We start from the raw sequence: 24,837 nt of genomic DNA, 5'->3' as shown, positions 1-24,837 counted from the left end.
CTCAGCAACGTGTCTGAAATTTGATGTCCTGAAGATTCCGTAATAGCAGGTCCATTGTATATCCTTGGAAGAAGGGGCGGTCGGGTAGCCTAGTGGTTAAAGCGTTCGCTCGTCACGCCGAAGACTCATGGGTACATTGTGTGAAGCCCATTTCTGGTGTCCCCTGTCGTGATATTGCTGGAATATTGCTAAAAGCGGCGTAAAACCATACTCACTCACTCAAGAACATTAATGAATCATACACAATAGCTGCTATAAAAGGCATGGCATTAATGTGATTTTGGACACTATTTATTTCTTCAATCCGTTTCAGTTTTCAGTTGTTATCAAAACATTTTTTAATCTGATTGTATGAAATGTAACTAATATCGTTGAGAACCTGAGTTGTTCAAAGGGAATACATGTTGTTATGACATCCCTGCATCTGAAACAAAGCTCACATAGGCTGTGTATTGTAAGAACTGATTGTCACGGTAACACGATGCTCACTGACACTTGTGATAAAAGCCGAGCTCCATTAAACAAATCCGCCACCTTTGAAATATGTAACACGATATTTGGTCCTAGATGATGATTTAGATTGTGTTTGTAATGTTTGGTCTAATCAATCGCCATTACCGATAGCCGATTATCACCACTGATGGACTGCTGTTTGATCAAATAAATGCAAAGAGACTTTTGTTGTCAATTTTATTAATGGACAGAATGAAATATGGTTTATCTTTCTATGACAGTATTGATGTTCAGGGATTTCTATGGTAACAAATTTGAAGGAATTCCTTGATTGTCTTGATAAGTATTGTAGTAATGTTGTGGCATGGTGTCTCGAGATTGTGTTGTTTTGAGTGGTTGTCAATATCCCTTTATCATTTGTCCTGTAACATATGCACATAAATGTTGTTAATCTCCATGGTATTCGGAGTAAAATCATTATAAGGCAGCAACAAAAATAAGTTTTTAGATTTTTGTCCAAATTTATCAAAAATAAAGTGACGGAGAGGTGGGAGGCATTATACATTTTTTTTTTTTTTAAACCAATTGTTCTTATTCTGTTAGTTGGTGTACAAAACAATTAGCCCATCGTTCAATGTGGTGGTCGAAAATAAGTTTTAAAAATTCAACTTCCTGATTAGTAATAATGAATGAAAAACTACTTTTAACATGGCAAGATATTGAAAGATAATTTTGTTAGAATGAAGATTTTGATATTATTCCCCATTTCTTACAAACAACGATGATAAAATCTCATGGGTTTTTTCATCTCACCAAATTGTAAAACAGAGTTGACCAAAAAACGAATTGTCAGAACCGGTCTTATTTTCTCATTTCAGGGCATTTTAGTTGGTTGGTCTCATAAATCAACTAAAAATATCTAAGGCCTTAGCTTTCAACATATCTGATTCACATGAAACATAAATGTTTGGTTGTATGTGGTGTATGGTGCATTTCACCCAATAAACAAAGAAGTGAAAACATGTAACAATTTTAATTGTGTGTAGGCAGGCACTTCAGGACAATATATGGATGTTTGGTAGTGAGGATGCAGCGATGAAAATATATTAATTCCCTACTATGAAAGTGAAACCCGTAGATAAGCCGACCCCTTTCTACAGAATCCTTTTTCTGGTCCTCAAAATCCGGCTTATCTGCGGACATATAAGGTATTTCAGCCTAAGGGATAGTATTCATCTGGATATTTATGTGTGACCAGATTGTAAAGGAGGCAGGATTTCCACACTACTGGTGTCTGGACCAACAAGATACCGTATTCGACGTAATAAGCGCCCATGGCGATATTTCCTAATATATTGGCTAGTGAACAATCCCAATTAGCACCCCTTTCGATTGAGCAATGTGCATAAGACTTATTTATTCGTGTATAATACCCACTCGTGTTTTTATGCAGCCTTAATTATGGGCAATTAAATTCTGGAAAAATATATCTGTCGTATATAAACATTTCAGGCTGTCAGCATAAACCACGAAATTTACTATCTTTCACCTCTGTTTTTTCACCAAAATGATATTCTAATAAGAGCCCCCTATTTCTAATTTTGAGAGCACCCTGGGCGCTTATAACGTCGAATACGGTATTCACTGTATATCTGCAATTCACACGATCATTACTATTACCTTCCATGTCTTAATGTCCCTGAAATTAAGATCATTGGTGTTCCTGGTCTAGACTCCATCATCGGGACTGACAATCTTTCCTTCTGTAAGGGTATCCATGGTTTTTCTACTCTTGTTCTAGATATTAAGTAAACATTTCAAAACATGGACCATCATTTGCAAGAAGGCATATCAGTCATTTAAAGCATCTTGTTTCAAACTGCAATCTGAGGTATCAAATCAACAGTTAATGTGACTCAATTCAAGGTACTCCCTTACTGAATTATGTTGCAGATTATTTACTTATTGAAAAAAACGTGAAATGATATATCATTAAAGCTGATAATGGTTGCACTGCTGACCTGTTTGCAATGTCATAAATTAGTCTTGGGATGGGAGTGTCAGTATCTGATTTCAGCAGCCCAGCACAGGATGCTTGCGATGAGGTAACTAAGTGTTTGGAAGATGTTACCAAACACATGTATCAGCGCTCCCATACATCACCATGCATTTTGGGACCTCCATTGCAGAGATAAGCATGGTCTTAATGCATTTATAATCATCACTGAATGTTTGTTTACTTGTAGCTGTCAAAATGTGTATATTTGGAAGACCGGCAGGCCCCGCTATCAAGTCGGCTGTGCCATCTGCTACAACACCTCTGTGGTGGTTTTTCATTGTTAGATATACAAATAAATACCTACGTCAGTTATCTGTCACTTGTTAATGCACATCCATGGTCAGGGCAAGTCAGTGGGAGTGTTTAGCCCTGATTGAAGATACAACATGTACCTGCCAGAGTTAGTTATGGCTTCGAGTCCTTTATCGTTTCTTCTTCGAAGCTTCTTGGAGAAAATTCTTGTACATTAAGGTATGTTTGGATGCTGTTTTGGGTAGAACGAGTGCGTTGCTGATTTAACACAGTGGTCTAATGATTAGAAAAAGATAACATAATCTTGAATGGTAGCATAGTTGAGAATTTGATTACAGAGGAAATGTCAAACAATTATGTTTTCAGTGTTTACACACACTTTTTATTCCATTTTTTAGATTTTTGTTATTATCAAAGTGTCAAATTAAATGCAAAAAATGAAATATTTGAAATAAAGATTATTTACATGTCAGTTTTTTTTGTTAGCTTCTGGCAGGTCTAAACGTTTTGCATTCTTGTTACATTAAGATTAATTACTCCTGAATGTGTCATGACTTCTCTGTATGGGGCCCAGATGGAGGTATGTCCGACCACATGTTCAGGCCATGTTGATACAGCTCCTTACACCCCTGAGGAGGTGCTAACAGAATCAGCAGTGTGAGGAACTCTGGCTCCCACCTGCCACAAATTCAGATATGTTGAACATCAGTGAAATTTCATAGAAAACTACAGTCCTGCACCATGACTGTGGAATATATTTATTTTATGAAAACAAAATATATCATATTCTATATAAAAGCAAGTCTAGCCTGTTCTATTCCACACCATTAAAATTATGTGTGTTAATTTTAGAAGGGAGAAATGTATTGTGAAATAAAAGATTTCATAGACTATATGATATGTGACTAGCCTTGTTAATTTTGATCTATTATCTATGTAATGCTGTAATCAAAAATTGGGGAATGGATGGCCTAGTCGTCTAAGACACAAAATTTGTTAAGAATTGTGTCCCTTAGCTGTGCCAGGATCATGTGAGTCTCAGGGCTTGATCTGTCAGCACCAAACCCATGCTTGTACTGGAGATCCGACAGGTAGAAGAGCATCAACTCAACTACCATTGTCTCAAAATCCATCATGAGTACTGAATGTCATTTGTAATATGCCATACAATTAACAGTTTCTCCATTTTTGCATGTAAGTTAAACAAATGCATCCAGACACTGTATCGTTTCTCTTCCATGTCTGCAACATGTGTAAGAGAAGTGCTGAGTTGTCTCCCCTGGTCTGGTAATCAAGTCCTTGACATTGGACTCAAATCCATCTAAACCGACCCATGTGTGACTACCTGTAAGATCCTAACTTGTACACCAGTGATAAAGGTCAACGGCCTACCTCACTTCGGGATGAACTTCCATCTGAAGGCAACGTTCCATTATTGAGTGAGTGAGTGAGTATGGTTTAACGCTGCTTTTAGCAATATTCCAGCAATATCACGGTGGGGGACACCAGAAATGGGATTCACACATTGTACCCATGTCGGGAATCGAACCCGGGTCTTCGGTGTTACGAGCGAACGCTTTAACCACTGGGCTACGCGACAGCGCCATATTCCATTATTGATTTGAAAAGCTGTTGAGCCATGTTCGGCTCAGTAATCAGAAGGCTGTGTCTCCAAGGATGAGTGAGTGAGTGAGTGAATGTTGTTTTACACAATAGTTGTCATCCTGTACATTTGAATAGAATAGCAGTTGTAATAGGACACAGTAAGTGATATTCCACCCCAGTGCGTATTTGTAGGTAAACATCTTTTTGTGAGACAATAAAGCTAAACTTAGCCAGTTTATGATGTCACTTCACGGCTGTAGTTGATGTAGGAGGCCATGGAAGCCGAAAAAATGGATTGTAGAGAAAATAAATTCCAATAAAAAGTCGGTGATGGTAAGGGTTATTTGTATCTGGCATCAGGAGGAAAGAAACAAAGAGAGATAACTCTGATAAGGGTAGACAACTAGGATCATAAGAAACTTGGTAAATGGGAGAAAAGTTTGTTAAGACATTCTGGTAACAGCTGCAGGATTGTGATATACTCCAATGTCTGCTACCTCAGCTGGTCTAATCGAGGTGCCTTTAGGCCAAACACATTCCAGTACCACCAAAATAGATCAGTCTTACGTCTGTAGATGGGGAATGTGATATGAATAAGTTATGATATTGAGGCTAGTTAGGCAAGCTTGGAAATTAGCAGCTTAAATATCTTTTCTAATGTGTCAAAAAATAAAAATAGGATGGAAAGATAGCATTTGAAGGTTATTTAAATCAAATGTTATGCCTTTTGTTACAGTGAAAGTTTCCAGAAGTTCTGATTTCTCACTCACTATATAAAGGGATGTAGACTCGGGCAAATAGTTTGAATGTTTGAATGAAGATGCTCAATCACAATTCTATGAGTCTATTATGTTGGGGGTGGTGGGGTAGCCTAGTGGTTAAAGCGTTCGCTCGTCACGCCAAAGACCCAGGTTCGATTCCCCAAACAGGTGCAATGTGTGAATATGGGTATATGTGTGAAGCCTATTTCTGGTGTCCCCTGCCATGATATTGCTGGAATATTGCTAAAAAAGCAGTGTAAAACAATACCCACTAACTCACTGTTATTTTAAATTTGATGATGTCTCTATATTGATTAATGACAACTGTAACATTACATTAGGACAATGTTTCTCACAAATTACAAAATTAAGTCTCAAGTCAGACATGAGCATAGTCATTTTTAAACATTTTAATATAAGTTGGGTCTGCTTGAATACTTAAGAATCAAAGAATACAATGTCATTATTTACATCAAGCCATAGCAGCATTCACCCCGAAGCATTGTTCCCTTCTATTGCCTATTGTTGAAGTGATAAACCCATTACAATATATGCTATTCAGCTGTGTCATAATATCTCATCTGCGAACCCTTTCATCTTGTCTAGAAGATCATGATTCAGTGTAAAAGCTCTTCTTTGAGTGTAGACATAGTTGCAGCAGGATGGACTGCTCGCACAATGCAGTTACAGGCTGTGTAATTCATGCTTGAAAGGAAATCAGTTATGAGGAATATTAGAAGAGCAATAACTACTGCATTAAAGTATTCAGTGTCGTGTCTAGCTTGACTTGTGTTTGTGGGCCAACAATCATACCTCCAGGGAAGAAGAGTCATAATTGAGGGGGGAGGATCGTCTCCCCTTGACAAGGGATAATGACAGATAATGGCCAAAATACATATGTTTACAGATAAGTTTCATCCTCTTTGTGACTGAAGTCGGAACCAGTAACCATCTCGCCTGCTTCTAATTAGACTGGGTATATGGATATTATGTGGGGCATTCTTTTGTGATTGGAGGCTGAGAATCAATTAGACGAAGTTAATAGCCAGTGGGGAGAGGTAACACTGGAGCTGGCTCTCAGTGGGTCACAGAACAACTTGGGAATATATTGTTGGCAGGCCTTGTGCACCAGGTCCATCACACCACACATTGTGCGCCAGCTCCATCATACCACACATGGAGCGGTTGGGTAGCCTAGTTGTAAAAGTGTTCGCTCGTCCCGGGTTTGATTCCCGCCATGTGTACAATGTGTGAAGCCCATTTACTCACTCACTCACTCATGCACACCCTGTGGCTATTCCGGGGAAGATTAGGTCCCCAGCAATCTTTTCTTCACTTTTATATAAAGTGATATTTTCATCAAATAATAGAAGGGTAGCCTAGTGGTCACATCGCTCACTCATTGTGACAAAGACCTGGGTTTGATTCCCCATTCTTGGTATTCCCTGCCACAATTCCTCGTGCTATTACCATTCCTGGTATTGCTGCAGTGAAGGAAAGGTTGTGTTGTACCAGGTGGGTCTGTGTATTGAACTTCAACCCAGCTGGTGTTTGGTCTCGGCCTGTAGTAATATTGTGTGAAAAAAGACACCACAGGAAGTAGTTCACTGTTAATATGATATTTGTTCCTCACTCGGGAACTCTCTATTTTCAAACAATATATTCCTGTGTTTTTCCACAAGCTAATATTTTCTGCGAGACACATATGGACAACAAATGGGTGCACTTGGGATTGTCCTTTCAGAAAATGCCTTGTTTATATTCATTTCTGATTTGCTGTAAACCTAATCCTCAATGTAAACATACAATTGACTTAATATATTTGTTGTTATCACATGAAAAATGTTGCAGTACTGGAAGGTTTATGTAAACCATTTCGAATGCACAGTCTCAGGTGTATGGCCGCAGGCTAAGGGAATACAGATGGCATGGTGAGCCTTGCACTTAAGACAGGGATATGAGACAGAAAGAAGTCTCCAATTTGTTTGATAATAAAATGTCAATAATGTATCGCAGTACCTTTGAAATAAAAATTAAAAAGAAAAGAAAACAATTAACGGGGTATGTGACACATTGTTCTAAAAAAAAGAAAGAAAACATTTATGCATTTAGAACACACCAATATGAGGGAAAAAATGTGCTTCTTATCTTTTATGGATGTTTTTATGATTCATATTGAAAACATGGACAGAATATGAGACTGTATGGTTGTTCTCGCTGCTTCTTTTATCTAAAACTATTCCTTTTGAACTGGTATTGTGGCCGACCAAGGAAATCTTGAGTTTGTTGTAGTTATGCTTGATGACATTGGATTTAATGGAGATTATATTTTTAATTCATTTCAAACTGACAATTCATTACAGGTTTTAGGAGAAATGTTGCATCAATTTAAGCATACATTGCATATGGAGTTATGCACTTAAAGCGGACTATTATTATTGTTATTATGTACAAGTTAGATTAATCCCCACCTGAAATATGTATTTCTGACAAACTAACCTATAACCAGTGTTTTGTGTAATCTGTTGTGTTTTGAATAAAACTCCTTCATGTGGCGAGACGTTAAACAAATCAGCTTCCTAGCAGATAGAGAATTTATTCACTATAATTGGACAAAAGTGTAGTCTACTGCTAAGAATCACATTACAAGTAATAAAGGTTGTAATGTTCATAGAAACACATTTACGTCCAACTGGCTTTGAAGTCTCTAACTTTGACGGCATGCACACACAGAGCTTTCATTCAAGATCTGCAAAGGGACTGCTCCAAGCTTTATCCTTTGAACTTAAAGTCGACAGTGCCACCCGAAGAATGAGAGTTTCCATCCTCCTAATGAAAAGAGTGTAATGAGGGCAGCGACTCTGTCTCGAGTTAGAACAAATATACACTGGAGAGGTGAGCCATGGCCGATGTATAGATAATCACCCAGACCAGACAGCCAGCTAACTGCATTGTAACCAGTTGTGCCCAAGCAGTATTTAGTCTAATAGGACTAAGTGGCAGCCATTTTGATATACTAGATTCTTGAAAAGAAACTTGAGAAGTTTATCCGTTAAATCAGTTCTGATAAGTGTTCTGAAAAGGACTATGTTTGTAGTCTGATATTTCATGTTTCATTTGTTTATTTTGTTTCAATTAGTTGAGGGATGTAGATATCAAGTTGAAAACAGAGGGTGTCTGTGTCATGTATATATACGTTAAATTGGAATAGTTTGGGTAAGGAAGTTTGAAATTTAAAAAACAAATTAAGGATGTGAATTTTCGGAGGATTGTAGTATAGTCACAAAAGCTTAGAAGTGAGAAGTGTAGGGACATTGTTGCAGGAGCATAATCTGAATATTGACACTGCTCTAGACTATAATTACCCCCTCGTTTATTGAAGTCCTCGTGTTCCGGGGATCTGGGACGGAAAGAACTTGTGCACTGTTCAGTGCAGCTGGACACCAGTCACTGTAATTTAGTTTGTGTGGTCACATTGTCAGCCACCATCTAAATTGCCATAATTTGGTGTCGTTGAAGGAGTAATTACGGGTCTCTAGCAGGATTGCTGCTATTTCGAGTGATGGTATTCACATTATGGTAGACTCATCTCGATTCTTGACAGGACTTTAGTTACAGACACTCGCAAAATATTTGGCCAGGTTGTATTTTTATAATACTAGGTTGTTTAATGTGCACATTCTTAATCTTTGTGTGGGCTTTGACTTTGAAGGGAATTCTGCCAGCCTATATGTCCCCATATAAGGGTAACGCTGTTTTTCAGGGCATTATCATTTGCAGAAGTCTGAGATTTTCCATGAACTGCCCGACGAAGGAGGTCAGTTGAAAAAACCGAGGGCTTCTGCAAATGATAATGCCCTGAAAAGTAGCGTTACCGTTATTATAGCTAAAATGGATGGAATTTGTTATCAAATAAAAAGAAACAACAATATCGGTTTTGAAACATTTACTGCAATCAACACGAATGTCACTGACCCACTTTTACAAATATGGAAACGTCATAGAACAAACCAGATGACGTCACTATTGATCGTGACGTCACCTATCCCTATCCTATGACGTCACCTAACAATGGGCGTGATACTGGCCCTTCGTCAAGCAATATGAGGGCATTATCAAGTTACAGTGGCCCACTCATTTTTGACGTGCGGGCAGTTTAATGATAATTCTATCCATTTTAGCTATAATGTGTGATATACTGGAAGAGGTTTGGTGTAGAGTCTCTGTGTGGTCCCTGGATGATGTGATTTACGTCCCCATATTGGATCTCTGATTATCTTGCTCTGTATCTTATGGATGTTCAGTGACTGAATCAGCTATATCAGTACTAGTGTTTGGACAATGCATCGGTGGATCGTGATTTTTTTACTTCTAAATACAAGTCTTGATCACAGTCACACAAAGTAGAGAGTATCAATTCTTACCTTAAATGTGTTCTTTATTAAATGTTCCACCAAACACCAAGTACTGGTGATTGTGAAAATGTAAATATTTCTGTCCATTGCGCCATACTTGACACTGCCAACTGTTAATTGTTAGTGTGCTAGGTGTTTGGCCATCCTGTCTAAGAAATAGATGGCGTCCACTCCACAGATAAGAGCACATGCAAGTATCGCCATACATTTTGGATCCTAAGCAAGGTATTTATTGCAACCTTCTATTTCAGTGTTTGACTTAAAAAACACAAGGTTGTGACCCCAGATATACCTGCCTGAAGACATGCTGGCCCCCTCTAGGCAGTTAGTCTTATGTCCAACCAGACTCCCCCACCTTGCAGCTCCCCCTCCTGGCCTCAACATTGCTCCAATAACCACTTCCTGATCAACTCCTTAAGGTCCCCATTGAAGGAGAACACAAAAAACAAACCCAATTAGAATCTTTCTGCCAGTTGTGACCATGTTAAGATGTCTTCTGTTCTCAAAGGCCTTGCAGGCAACGGAGACCAAAGTCAGAATCTCCCTGACACCTTGGGGGACATGGCTTCTTCTTTGTTTGTTCCTCTTTGATACATTATGAAGGTCAAGTCGAAGGTAAATGGTCATCCGTGGGGGTATAAGTGCACATGATACTATCACACCATCACTCAGCTTCTAAGACAAGCTGGAATATAACCCTCATGAGATGGGCTCCTGTTCCTCTTCTAATTTGAGGTTTCTTTTTGTTCCGACGTTGCGTGTATAAGAAGCAAAGGTCTCCTTCAGAAACACGAAGACTTGTGCTCCCCCAGAAAGAAGTTCTCACTGTCAAGTTGCTGTTGTGTTGACATCGATGAAAGTGGCTTGGTGTTTTGTTTTGAGTAAAAAGAAAGAAGCCCTTTATGAGTCGAATACAAATGTCTGCAGGGGAAGGGTTTCATATTGTCATCGCTGAGAAATATGCTGAAGTCATGAACGCATCTGAGACATGAATACATTATTCATGATTTGATGCAGGGTAAATATATACTACTCAAAAGACGTTTAAGAACACCCGATTCTTACATATTACTATAGTTAATCTGTCATGTGATGACAAGTGCCATACAGATTTACCATAGTGATATCAAAGAATCCAGTGTTCTTAAACTTCTTGTGAGTAGTATATATGTATATATGCACGTGGTCAGGTAATCAGCTGATTCAACCCCTGATTATTCAAGTTTTGTCGAATGAGTGAGTATATTTTTACGCCTCATGTAGCGTTATTTCGGCCATATCATGGCAGAGGGAGACCAGAAATGGACTTGACACAGGTAGGGAATCAAACCCAGGTCTTGGCATGATGGGCCAACACTTTAACTACTAAGCTACCCAACCTCCCCCTTTGTCAGATGATGACAGTCAAGTGGCTCTTCACATTTAAGATCTGGTGTCTTTAAGACATACCTATGAAGATCCGGGGTAGAATAGGTCTTCAGCAACCCATGCTTGCCGTAAAAGGTGACTATGTTTGTTGTAAAAGGCGACTAACGGGATCAGGTGGTCAGGCTCTCTGACTTGGTTGATGCATGTCATCGTATCCCAATTGCGTAGATCGATGCACATGATTGTCTGGTCCAGACTCGATAATTTACAGACGGCCGACATATAGCTGGAATATTGCCGAGTGCGGCGTTAAACAACAAACAAACAAATTTTCAGACAATATCATTACAGATGATACGTCGGTAGGTCGAAAAAATATAAATAAAAATTCTAATTTCAAACATATATTTTTACATCTTCTCACGATTCGTCATTATTGGTTGTTTTGAAGTTTTCAACAGGTTTAATTATAGTATTTTAAATAATTTATGTATGTTGATAGTGCCAGTAAATGAGTTATTTAATTTTTTTTAACATTTTACTTATTTGTGGTTGGCAGAATAAATAACCTGCTGCTTTTTATTTTTTTTGTTTTTTTCACATTTCAATTTTTTGGAGTCTGTGGATTTGTTAACCAAATTCAGAAAAAGTCTGGCCAATTCACACTGGTGATGACAAGCAAGACTATTGGGTGTGAAACATTCCGAACATAGCTGTTAAACAACCTGAATTATTGAAGCCCACTTGCCTGTGGTTATGTAACCCTGTGTATCACAGATATCAAGAAATGATCCACAAGGGGGATGGTGTCTTTGGATGGAATATTCACCCCCCACCCCATGACCGCCTGGATATTTATACTCAGATGTATCTTCAACAAACTCTTTCTGCTTATGTTTCATTAATGCGTTTGTATGACAAGACATAGCCACACTGTCAAGATGGATTGTGAATAGCAAGAATAACCACAAAGACGTTACATTGTTAGCTTTGTACTGTAACCGACTGGTATTGATCACAATGCAGTATTTGTATTGTGACTGGCGAGGCTGCTACATCAGCGGCGACGTCGATACCTACAACAGTCGTGCAAGGAGAGAGACCGAGAACACTCAAGTGGTTTCTAGGCTTCATTGACAGGTATTGAACGTCATAATTGTCAGCACTGAGGCCATGTTATTTGAGATAACACGACAACTAGGTGTACATAAATTTCATAGTGAATCATTACATGGGACAAAATTTGTCTCCAATGGCTAATGACTCAAGGTCAGCGCGACCTCTGATGGAATTTATGCAAATCAAATAATGTGTTCTCATTAATCGGCAACAGTGTGTTACATGTTATTACAAATTGGAATGATCAAATTGGAATGATCAACTGTGAAAAACAATCTTAGAAAGACAAATTTTGATTTATATGCCGGTATGTTGTGTTATGTGGAGTTTTATGTTATGGAAAGAGACATTAAAAGCAATCCCCTTTCTGGAAAATAATTTATTTACAAACAATGATTGATATCGACAAAGTGAGAGAACAGGCAGAATGAATGTGTTTTCTTGAGATATGGATTTTAGAGTGTCTTCAGAAGCAGAGATTTATTATTGATGTTGATCGTCAGGGATTTCACAAATGAAACATCTTCATTTAACACTTCAGACTAAAACTTATTCAAGTTCAGATTCCTACGGTAATCAGCCATTGAACCTCAGAATATTCTGTTCTAAAAGATATCTCACTGAGTTGGGGAAAAACACAAGGAAAAACTTAAGTGGATGCATTTGAATTATTGATGAATCTTTCTTTAAATTATGAAAGGCATCTAGGAGAATTGTGGAAGAGCGCTGGAGTGTAGCTGTTTGGACAGACTGGAGAGGGCAGAAACAGTGTTGAGTCTTTGGTTAGCGTTGGCATGACATTACTTGAAGACGTGAGGGGGATACCATGCTAGGAGGAAGCAGGCTGATGAATCTAAACATGTTGACATTGATTGAATTTTAAATTTTGACAGCTCCATTAACTGTTATTACAGTGGAGGGGTGAGCCAATATGGCTATATCGCCTGGAACACTGAGCGGAATATAGCTATTTCACCCCCAACACTGGCGAAGGATGTGTGCATGCCCGTCTTTACGATAATCGTTCAAGTGACCATTCATCTGATACAATCTATGTCCTAATGGAACTTCCATTCACTTCTGAATGGTTCAGCTGTCAGCCATGTTGAACTACAGCCGGGCAGGGATGGGAAGGAGGGATATTGTGATTGAACAGTTGTGAAGTCGGCTCGTGTGGGTTGGTTGGGCTGTACGTGGTGGATGGTTGATACTGCAGAGAGGGAGGGTTACTCTGGGAGGAAGATAGTCCTGATCCGGCTGTACCGATTCTGTACTGGTTCCACCACGAGTATGGCAGAATGTCTGGCGCTTCTGTACCGCTGTAACAGTAAGAAGGAATTATATAATCATATAGTGATATTACTTCATGCTTGTGGCGTTACATGTGAACGCCGGTGTTGTCGGAGGGCTGTGAGAGTGGCTTTATAGCAGCTGTGGGAGCGACTGTTGGTATCTGTTCCTGTGCTCCTGAGTATCATGTGTTTAATATTGGCCACTGATGATTGACCAGAGTTGGTATGCCATTTCTACACATTCATTTGACAGTGATTCCATGGCCAGTTTTACAAACTGCTCTCTGTATGTTTTTTGTCAGGGTAATAAAATATGTAGAGGATATACAAGTTTATTGTGAGGCCATTGAGATGTTTTTACAAGGAATACTACCTTGTTTGTACTCTTTGTTTATGGAAAGGATGTGAATATTTATTATGTAATTTGAATTGTGGGTCAGCGTTTTAGTGCATTCGATGATGCGGTAATTCCTCTTAACACAACATTTTCACTGTAAGCCAGTCTGATCTGTTTCTCTTGTATATCGCAGCAAAGTAAGATAGACTGGTATTATGTTCATCTGGGGAGGTTGGCAAGAATAGATTTATCAGTTCTGTAGCTGTGCGGCAGACATGTTATCTTTGTACGTATTTGCAATGTAAATATATTATGTTGTTAGTGTACACAGTATCTTAGTCAACAAAATCACTCAAGCTGTCATGTGAAGGAGTGGATTTTCTGAGTTCGTTTTAAATTCAGTTAATTGCCTCATTCCATTTAATCAGTTTGACACCCTCCACTAATATTCTTAGAAGACGATAATTCTCTTGGAAAAGGAATGTCGTGAGAAAATATTTCAAGTGGCCATGATGATAATTGTGTTTAGTGGCTATGCAAGGTATTATCGATATCGCTGTTGATGTAGATGTGTAATGGCGGCATCTGCTGTTGGAGCTGGTATTGTTCTATGTCTAGGGCAAGTGACAGATGCTACTTGTATGATGACACAGTCAGTGATTTCGACATCAGCGTTCACTGACTCACTCACATACAGGCATGTTGATATAGTTCCGGTTGTGCCGTCCTTTTGAAGCTTCATATCAAAATTTTGTTATTGATTCCATTTACATATTGATAGAAAAGTTCAATTAGTAGTGTTCAATTTATCGTAAGTTTGTTATTTTGTGTTATTTTGTTTTAATTCAGGAGTTCATATCAGTGAAACACAGATATCATCTGTGATTAATATTTCATTGTTATGATATTGAGGTTTGTTGGACGCTTTTGTAGTAGTGTTGATAGTTGTTCTGTTAGTACTATGTCATTATTTTGCGACTAAATTTCTGTGGAGTTCTGCTGATCATGTAAGTATTTTTATGATAGTACCGGAGGTATTGTTTCCTAGTGACCTCATGGTAACTTAAATTAGGGCAGAATAGATCTCATGTACCTCATGCTTTTCATAAATAGTTCTTCAGCAACCCATTCTTGCTGTAAAAAGCAACTATGCTTGTCGTAAGAGGTATCAGGTGGTCAGGCTCACTGACTTGGTTGATGCATGTCATCGTATCCCTATTCGATGCTCATGATGTCAATCATTGGATAGTGTGTTCCAGGCTTGATTATTTACAGACCGCCGTCATATACCTGAAATATTGCTGAGTGCGGCATTAAACAATAAACAAAACAACAACAAAAATCATAAATGAGTATGGGTGGTGGGTTCGCCTAGTGGGTAAAGTGTTCGACTCTGGTACGATTCCCCACATGGTACAATGTGTGAAGCCCATTTCTGGTGTCCTCTGCTGTGATACTGCTGAAATATTGCAAAAAGCGGCGTTAAACCATACTCACTCACTCACTCACTCATAAATGTGGATTTGATGGACACAATGTAAGACCTGATTGATAACATTATTGCTTATTCTGTCAATCACTGATTAGCCCGTAAGTTGGTCGTTTCCAGGGTTCAATTGCACTAAGTGATCTTAGCACTACAATGATCGTAACTCCCATACTTTCATATAGACTTACGACAGTCTTAGCGGTAAAATCGCTTACAGCAAGTGAATCTAGTTTGTCCCGACTGTTAAACCACATTCACTCACTCAGCCGTCCAGCGGTTTCAGAATTGGAAACAGTTCTTCCTGTATATCTCAATGAGTAGAGGTCGGTCTGAAGTGTACCAGTGTTGTGTATAGGGATGTTGTGCAGCGGGATGTTGTGCCTTGCTCTATCAATAAATTGTGACTATGATTCATATCCTCAGTGAATCATTGTGTAAGTCTTGTTAGAATGGGTTGTTTTGCCAGTACTGGTCGTGTCGTGGCTGGTGAGTACAGATATTGCTGTCTTTGATAACGCCTATAGAGGACATTGGGGTTAAATGCTGGGTTGTCAGTAAGTGCATGATACTTTATACATTTCTTTATTTCATGACAAGGAGGATGGAGTTGTGACTGTCATGAAAGTCAGTGTTACAATGTAGTGCTTTGACATTGTCACAAGTCTATGGTGATATGGGAGTTACGACTGTCGTATGTCCGTGTTAGGTACGGAGTTACAACTGCTGTAAGTATACGTTATGGTACGGGAGTTACGACTTTCGTAAGTGTATGTAATGGTACGGGAGTTACAACTTTCATAAATGTATCTAATGGTATGGGAGTTACGACTTTCGTAAGTGTATGTAATGGTACGGGAGTTACAACTTTCATAAATGTATCTAATGGTATGGGAGTTACGACTTTCGTAAGTGTATGTAATGGTACGGGAGTTACAACTTTCATAAATGTATCTAATGGTATGGGAGTTACGACTTTCGTAAGTGTATGTAATGGTACGGGAGTTACAACTTTCATAAATGTATCTAATGGTATGGGAGTTACGACTTTTGTAGGTGTATGTAATGGTACGGGAGTTACAACTTTCATAAATGTATCTAATGGTATGGGAGTTACGACTTTTGTAAGTGTATGTAATTGTACGTGAGTTACGACTGTTGTAGGTATGTGTTACGTTACAGGAGTTATGAGAGTCAATAGTCTATGTTATGTCTAAAGTATGCAATTCACAGTACAGAGTTATGTCCCTTACTATTGCCAGGATCAGTTGGTTCAAGTCTCAAGCAACATAAGCATGCATTTGCTTCACCAAAGTGCTACACTTTTAGTTTTTCCTCACATATGAAGGTGACATACCATTATATAACTGAAATACACCACATGAAACTGACATAGCATTATATAACTGAAATACACCACATGAAGCTGACATACCAGTATATAACTGAAATACACCACATGAAGCTGACATACCAGTATATAACTGAAATACTCCACATGAAACTGACATACCATTATATAACTGAAATACACCACATGAAGCTGACATACAATAATATAACTGAAATACGCCACATGAAGCTGACATACCAGTATATAACTGAAATACTCCACATGAAACTGACATACCATTTTATAACTGAAATACACCACATGAAACTGACATACCATTATATAACTGAAATACACCACATGAAGCTGACATACCATTATATCACTGAAATACTCCACATGAAGCTGCCATACCAGTATATAACTGAAATACTCCCAGATGAAGCTGACATACCATTATATAACTGAAATACTCCACATGAAGCTGACATACCAGTATATAACTGAAATACTCACAGATGAAGCTGACATACCATTATATAATTGAAATACTCCACATGAAGTTGCCATACCAGTATATAACTGAAATACTCCCACATGAAGCTGACATACCATTATATAACTGAAATACTCCCACATGAAACTGAAATACCATTATATAACTGAAATGCTCCACATGAAGCTGACATACCATTATATAACTGAAATACTCCCACATGAAGCTGACATACCAGTATATAACTGAAATACTCCCACATGAAGCTTACATACCATTATATAACTGAAATACACAACATGAAGCTGACATACCATTATATAACTGAAATACACCACATGAAGCTGACATACCATTATATAACTGAAATACTCCACATGAAGTTGACATACCATTATATAACTGAAATACTCCCACATGAAACTGACATACCGTTATATAACTGAAATACTCCCACATGAAGCTGACATACCATTATATAACTGAATTACACCACATGAAGCTGACATACCATTATATAACTGAAATACACCACATGAAGCTGACATACCATTATATAACTGAAATACACCATATGGCTGTTTACTTTGTTGTTATTAAAATGAGACATGGCTGTTTACGACTGAAGACTGATGATACATGGGTATTGTCAGCCCCACCTGCAATGCTTCCACACTAAACACACTGTAAGTGTACGACCTCATAAACTTGCATCTGATGAACTGTGTTTTGTATTGGCCATGACTTAAAGAGGTTTAAACATCACCTCCCCATCTCAGTGCTTTTATCAGGGGAAGTTTATGACGGCTCTGGTCTCTTATCATAGGCTGCTTGGTAAATGATGATCATGGTCTAGTCCAAGGATGGTTACAATCTGATTTATCATGTTGTAATAACTGTCAGAAGAGGCAATATTAATCTGCATATCTTAAGCCAAGCATCTCAAGTTGCACATGTCGTCTATATCTTTGTAAGTTAATACTTGTGTCTACAGATGGGTGGTCGGCAAATAAGGAAACTTCGTCTTCAAAGCTGCATTTAGTTTCATAGCCATTTGATGAGGCATTCTTAGGAATACCTATTTTTGTTTATTTGGAAATCAGTTGTTAGGAATAGGTAAGAGATAATAAGTCAAAAATACTGCGTCATAATGCTCTTGGTGTTTCAATGTTATTACTCTATCCTTTGGATCAGTGTGCCCTCAAATTTCATTCTCAGCCCCCTGGGGAGTATACAGACCAAGTTGCCACATGAACTGCTAGAATGTATTTAGTCACTTTACTGTCTCATACTACCTGGTACCCATTCACTACTGGGGGAACAAAGACATAAGTCAAGTAAAGTCTCTTGAAACAGGTGTGACCTGTGTCAACCTACCCCGAAGCTATGGTATGCTGTTTATAACAATCACTGGTTTGTCTGGCTCAGACTTGATTGGATGTAGTATTGCCGAGTGTGGCATTAATAAAAATACAAACTATTAAACAAATTATGTTTTGACACAGGGTAGTCTAGTAGTTAGATCCAGGTTCAATGTTTCTTAATTTCAATTGAATTTCTTTAAGCCCACATCAATATTCATTACTCACTCACTCACTCACTCACTCGGAAGCGTTGCATCCCTTGGGCACGCCAGAAACCTATGATTGTGGGTTCGAATCCTGGTTCGCCCATATTATGTTGCTAGGTTTGTAAGCACCATACCCGTGCTCGTGGGTTTCACCAAAGTGGTTAATGTCCGAGACCTGCATCACTTCGGGCTTTCCTCCCACATTAAGCTGACACGCCGTGATATAACTGGAATACTGTTAAAAGCGGTGTTAAACACAACTCACTCACTCACTCACTCACTCACTCACTCACTCACTCACTCACTCTCCCACTCACTCACTCACTCTCCCACTCACTCACTCTCTCACTCACACACTCACTCACTCTCCCACTCACTCACTCACTCACTCACACACTCACTAATCGCGAACAGTTCTAGAGAACAGACTCAGGACTAATGACATCACTTACAAGGACACAGTTTGACAGGAACTTTGTGGCTCAGTGATATGTTCACATGCAGTCAGGATCCATAATACATATGATAAATGATTGTGTCACCCGAGAGGTTTAGACTATATACTCACCAGTTTGAAGTTTAGGAAATCCCTGTGGAGGTCGCCACGGAAACATACATTTCCTGTTATAATATTTGATGGAGTTGAGTGCAAGGTCACATTATTGTAATCAACTCCAACTGAGAGGACTTCCTGCATAGAAAACTGTACAAAATTCAGAAAGGGAAATTGAAACGGTTTAAATAAATGAGAACAAAAAATTTGAAAATCTCCTAGTGTACTTCATAGAGATCTCAGAATAACAATGTCAGTAAAAGAATCATCATCATCATCATCATCATCATCATCATCATCATTGCAACAGTAAAGATGTATTTAGTAGCACATGAAGAGTTTTAAATGATCTTATCAGGGTATGAAACTCCCAAAAATTTCAGCCAGACCACAGGACTGGCTAGCTGAAATACTTGCCAGCCCTGACCAAAACCTGCCTGCCCACTATAATCATATGTTTCTCAGGATAAGGACGGGGTTTCTTTTTGGTTACATTTTATCATTCATCTTTACATGTGAATTAATGATTATCATCGGAAATTTTTTAGAATATTTTCACATATGAAATATAACCCGACCGTCGGGCAGGGGGATTTGAAAATCTGGCAGCCCGAGTTGAAATCAACCCGTCTCGGGCGGTCGGGCAGGCAGGTATTTCGAACACTGATCTTTTAAGTATTTGTGTTTGGACCTTCATTAAACCTGAAGAGAAACGTTGTGATTCATACAAATCATATATGGAGTGGCGATATTGTATCTAATTAGTGCATGAGGTGTATGTGTGAAGTTCTTTTACTCCATAAAGTCTTGGAGGCCAAGTGTAAAAACTAGGTTCCAAGAAATGAATGTTATTTACTGCTAAGCTTTGACAGCGTCATCTGTGTGTTATATCTCGTTAGCTGACATTAGGTTTCTGTGAGACGAATTATGTGGCATTTATGTCATTTTCACTGCTAAATACATCCACAAGAATGTCTTTGATATTCTTAAACTGTTGACTCTCATTATTTGCCATTGTGTAATATGTTTGTGTTTATGTTTTGGACTTCACAGAGGTAGAAGAGGGGGCAATAAAAGTAAACGTTTATTACCCATTCTCCAAACTGTTGAAATAGGGTGCGGACATTCGACTAGAGATGACTGGTAGCTTAGTTTTGTGCAACGTGTGGTAGTATGTGTATTTATTGCATAAGTGGGTAGTATGTGTTTGTATTGCATAAGTAGGTAGTATGCGGATTTATTTCATTAATAGTTGTCTTGTGTATGTATTGCACAAATAGTATGTATATTGAAAACCCTTTGTATCCTATGCTCAACAAATAAGTATTTTTAGGGTGTTCGGAGTAAACAAAGTACATTTTATGTTTCTTGAATGTGTGGTCAGTTTTAGCCATTGATTCATGATGTGAACCGGGGAACTGTCTACTGACTTACCACGACAATATATTCATTTCTGGAATTTTTAGTTTTTGAATGAAAATATTAGTTTTTGCATGATGATATTTGAATAGAATTGAAGACAAGCAATATTACTGAGTCATGAAGCAATCAATTTTAAATGAAGAATATAATTATTTTATATCCCTTATCATTTAGCAAAATACTTTAACAAAAATGGCAAACATTTGAAATCCAAATCAGTTGACAATGTTAGATTATGGGGTGAGTTCTAAAACAAAATAATGGTCGTATTTGTCACCAGTCATATTTGTCACCGGTGATCTCAAAATGAACGTACTCGTGTATAAGAATGAATTGATTATTGTGAATATAGTGCTACGGATGATTGTGTCGTAATCTGATGGAATGTTTACATCAACTGACTCAGCACTGATCAATACTACGGAGCGGACTGTGCTGTAAATACAAGCAACTCAACATTACTCACCGATCCCTCCACGCTCACTCCGCCGTTAACGATGGATCGATGAACGGCGTAATCGCCAACGTTAACCTTTGCTTTGCTTAAATCTATGGGATTTTTTTCACAGCGACATTTGCATTAAAGAAATGGGCATTTGTGAATGACTGTTGACCTTTGTTTGTGGACGACTAGCTGTTTTGTCACATGTGTGTAATGATTTATCAATAGTGTATTGAAATGAAAAATCAAGCTATTTTCGCAACAGTTAAGATGGCGGTAAATTGAGACGATGTTTCAAGAAAATGGAAATTCTTTTGTGGGCAGAACCATGGATTATCATTGAACACTGTCAAAATGAATCAAAAACTGTAATTGGTTAAATATGAATAAATATTCATATCATGAGCAGCTTTGTCTTTGAAAAATTGACCAGATTTGAGAATTTGAGTTAAATGTTCTAGAAAACAATAAACACCCTCTTTCATGTGAAATACAGATGATGCAAGGCAAAAAATATTTGGGAACCAGGGACAATATGAAAGCATATAAAACTTTTAAACGTCTTAAGAATTATGTAAACGACTGTATGAAATTGTCATATTTTGTGTCTTTTCACAAAGTTTTCGTTTTCTTCAGGCCAATTCCCCACCTAGTAAAGCAGATGTTAAAATGGCATTTTGATCTTTATGAAGACAAATTTTCCTGCATTTGCCTGTTAGTGTTTATTTGTGCAAACAATGTTCTTTCCCCTAACACAACTAAATACCAGTATTGTGAAAGGCGACAAGATGTAGATAGATCTTGTTTGGCCTGCGGTAGTTGTTCCTGGGGGTTCTGTGAATAGCAGAGTAGTCAATTACCGCGTGCACGTGTACGGCGATGCATCTCCTCTTCAGCATCAACGGTAGCAGCAACAGCAATGGTTACACTGTGCAGATGTGGACATCCTACTCAGCACAGCTTACATCATGCACTGCAGATTTGCTGGCTTGTGTTTAGGGCGTTAACGTGCATTGTTCTCAAAACGTTGTTTGCGTTTTAAATTGCAATACAGTTGTGTTTTTTAAAAGCCATGTTTTTCACATGTGACAAAGATATTGTGAACCTTTACAGTCACTTTTGTTTCTGTCTGGTGTTGAAGTCAAGGGATATTCTGTTTATTCAACCAGATCCTTTTTTTTAGATACATGTTAGATATTACACTGTGTGTTGGATAACACAGATGATGTATTGAGGATTAAGCAAGTACCTAACAGGCTTTTATGCAAGTGGCGATTAGTTTTGTTTCTTCATGATTGCCGAGGAAATGGATTTATTCTCAGCTAAGTCTGCTTAATATTGTGGTTGAGGTTATGGGGACCTGTGCATGAACTTTTCTGATGCACCTTGCACACTTATTAATAGGTGTTTGATTATTTTGACCTTTGCCGAAGTTCATATTGTTGATTGTAGTATCACTTCAAAGTTTCATTTCAGGGAATGATACCTTTGATCTCTGCCATCAAACAATAGTATTAATTGTTTTTACTTTGCAGCGTTTTATTTCCAATATGATTAAGAGACATTCTTGTACTCGTACTGTATCACTGAGTAATGAAAGTAATTATTTCTTTTGTTCAGATGATTTCACTGGCTCTTGAATAGAATTTTATGATTACACATTTAACAAGCATCTTAGAAGAAATGTATCTCATTGAAGCTCTGCATTGTGAATTCATTAGTTTTGAAAACAATTACAAATGTTTCATGTTTCAATGATAAGAGTGCTTTTAACTATGGGAACATAGGGATATGTTTGATGTTCTGTGCTGAGAGGCGATGTTTTTCATTGGACAACAGGCAGAGTGAAGGACAAGTTGACAGGATTGTCCTAATCTGCAGACTATATTTGCACGTGTTTACGTTCTTCGGATTCGATAGTGTTAATGGTTTATTTCGGTATGATTGTGTGGGGTATGGGTGGTCCGGCTTTATAAGGTGTCCAAGTGGTTATTTTGGAGTGAGTGAGCGAGTATGATATGAATTTTAGCAATATTTCAGCAATATTGCTGCAGGGGACACCAGAAATGGGCTTCACACATTGTACCCATTACTGGGATAAATTGTTCCAGAAACTGATGGAAAAGGTTTTTTTTCGACACAAATATCTTTTGTGATGAGTGTGGATTTGTTCTGATCAATATTCTGTGTGTAACTGGATTAGAAGGGGGCTCAAGTTGTTGATTGCGTATCATCGTACCCGAGTTGCGAAGGATGTTGCTCATGATATCCACCACTGGTTTGTCTGGCCCCAAATCTTTGTTGTACAGGCCACCCTGATACGGCTGGAATATGTCGGATTCTGACATGAAATAAATAAACACGTATTGTGCATCAAACAAATGTGGTAATGTGAGATGTGAGATGTGATGTGGCAATGTGAGATGGCCATCCTGTGCTAACTTGTCCTGTCTTTATTACAGTGGAGCTACCACCCCAGAAGTCGGAGACTGAAACGTCCCGGGTGCTGAAACTGGACCAAATGGCAGAAGAGGACCAGAAAGACAAGTCTGGGAAAATGGAAGACATCAAGGGAGATTCACGGCTTAGTATTGAGGTAAGGATGAGCCTTGATTCCCCCCTCCCTATCTGTGGGGTTGTGTGGCAGGAGAGGTCCTACAGTGGTTCTGATAGTCAAACACTGATCTTTACAGTGTTCCCGTTTACCAGTAATTACCAGTTTTGTACCGGTAGAATTAGGCATGGATCGGTAATTCATGTGACTGCCAGTCCCTGTGGGCCGGCAAATACAGTACCTTATAAATCTTTGTTGTTGAACAAAACATTGGCGATATTTTTTTAATGAAGTCAGCTTGTCTGGTCCCATCAGGGTTTCCCCATGTCTATTTTTAGTGCAAGGCAATAACATTTCACTGTGCTTAAAGGTTTATATATATATTTGTAGTGATTTAGCCATGAAATATTTTAAAAAAATAAAAAATTGTGACTGAAATTGTGTGAATGATGTGTAGATCTTACTAAATTACTTCAGAGATGACGTCATTGCATTGAACATGATGTTGAAAGAATTACCAGGTAATTTTCATACGTTTTTTTTATTTGTTGAAAGTTGGGACTGACAAAAGTTAGGGGGGGACTGGTAAATTTTAGACTAGTACCCCTGATGGATCAGTCCTCAGAAGGGGTCACAGGTGGCCCAGTTGTCTGAGGTGCTGCAATTTGCTGTGCAGAGTTGCGTCCCTTGGGCACGCCAGAAACCTATGATTGTGGTTTTTAGGTTTGTCAGCACCATACCCATGCTCTTGGGTTTCACCGAAGAGGAAAATGTCTAAGACCTGCATCACTTCGGGCTTTCCTCCCACATTAAGCTGACACACCGTGATATAACTGGAATACTGTTAGAAGCGGTGTTAAACACTCGCTCACTCACTCACTCACTCACTCACTCACTCACTCACTCACTCACTCATTCACTCACTCCTTAGGATGATGGTGAAGTTGTGCCACTTCCACACTGTTCCACTTCCTAGGCTCCGTTCCACAAAGCGATCTTAGTGCTATGATTATCATAAAAGTATCTGAGTTATGATCACCTTAGCGCTAAGATGGCTTTGTGAAACAGAGCCAAGGAATTGTGAGAGAGTGTGGAGCTGGAAAACTATCACCATCAGCCTGATCTTGACTTCGTGTCAAACCTCACTCCCTCACTCACTCACTGAGGCTGTAAAATGAAGCTTGCCCTTGATGAGCACGGAAGTAAATTCATGATGGACGCTGAGACAGGTCGTCGTGTCAAACCTCACTCCCTCACTCACTCACTGAGGCTGTGAAATGAAGCTTGCCCTTGATGAGCACGGAAGTAAATTCATGATGG

At 38.5% G+C, this 24,837-nt stretch overlaps 1 protein-coding gene across 5 annotated transcripts in view; it reads left to right on the top strand.

Annotated features, from left to right (window-relative positions):
• Positions 1–24,837, top strand: part of LOC124133965 (protein naked cuticle homolog 2-like) — a 116,820-nt gene that overhangs the window by 62,688 nt on the left and 29,295 nt on the right. For 3 of the 5 annotated variants that reach the window (XM_046498571.2, XM_046498570.2, XM_046498574.2), the window contains one exon: positions 23,426–23,559. In XM_046498571.2, the coding sequence (XP_046354527.1) occupies positions 23,426–23,559 (134 nt within the window). Of the gene's footprint in view, positions 1–13,202; positions 13,360–15,543; positions 15,637–23,425; positions 23,560–24,837 lie in introns of those variants that run through there. The other 2 variants (XM_046498572.2, XM_046498573.2) reach the window with 2 other exon arrangements.

Source organism: Haliotis rufescens, unplaced genomic scaffold (assembly GCF_023055435.1).
Source record: "Haliotis rufescens isolate VD_foot unplaced genomic scaffold, xgHalRufe1.0.p SCAF_17, whole genome shotgun sequence".
Lineage (NCBI taxonomy): Eukaryota > Metazoa > Mollusca > Gastropoda > Lepetellida > Haliotidae > Haliotis > Haliotis rufescens.
Note: the sequence above shows the minus strand (reverse complement) of the source record. Positions and strands in the feature narration are given on the sequence as shown.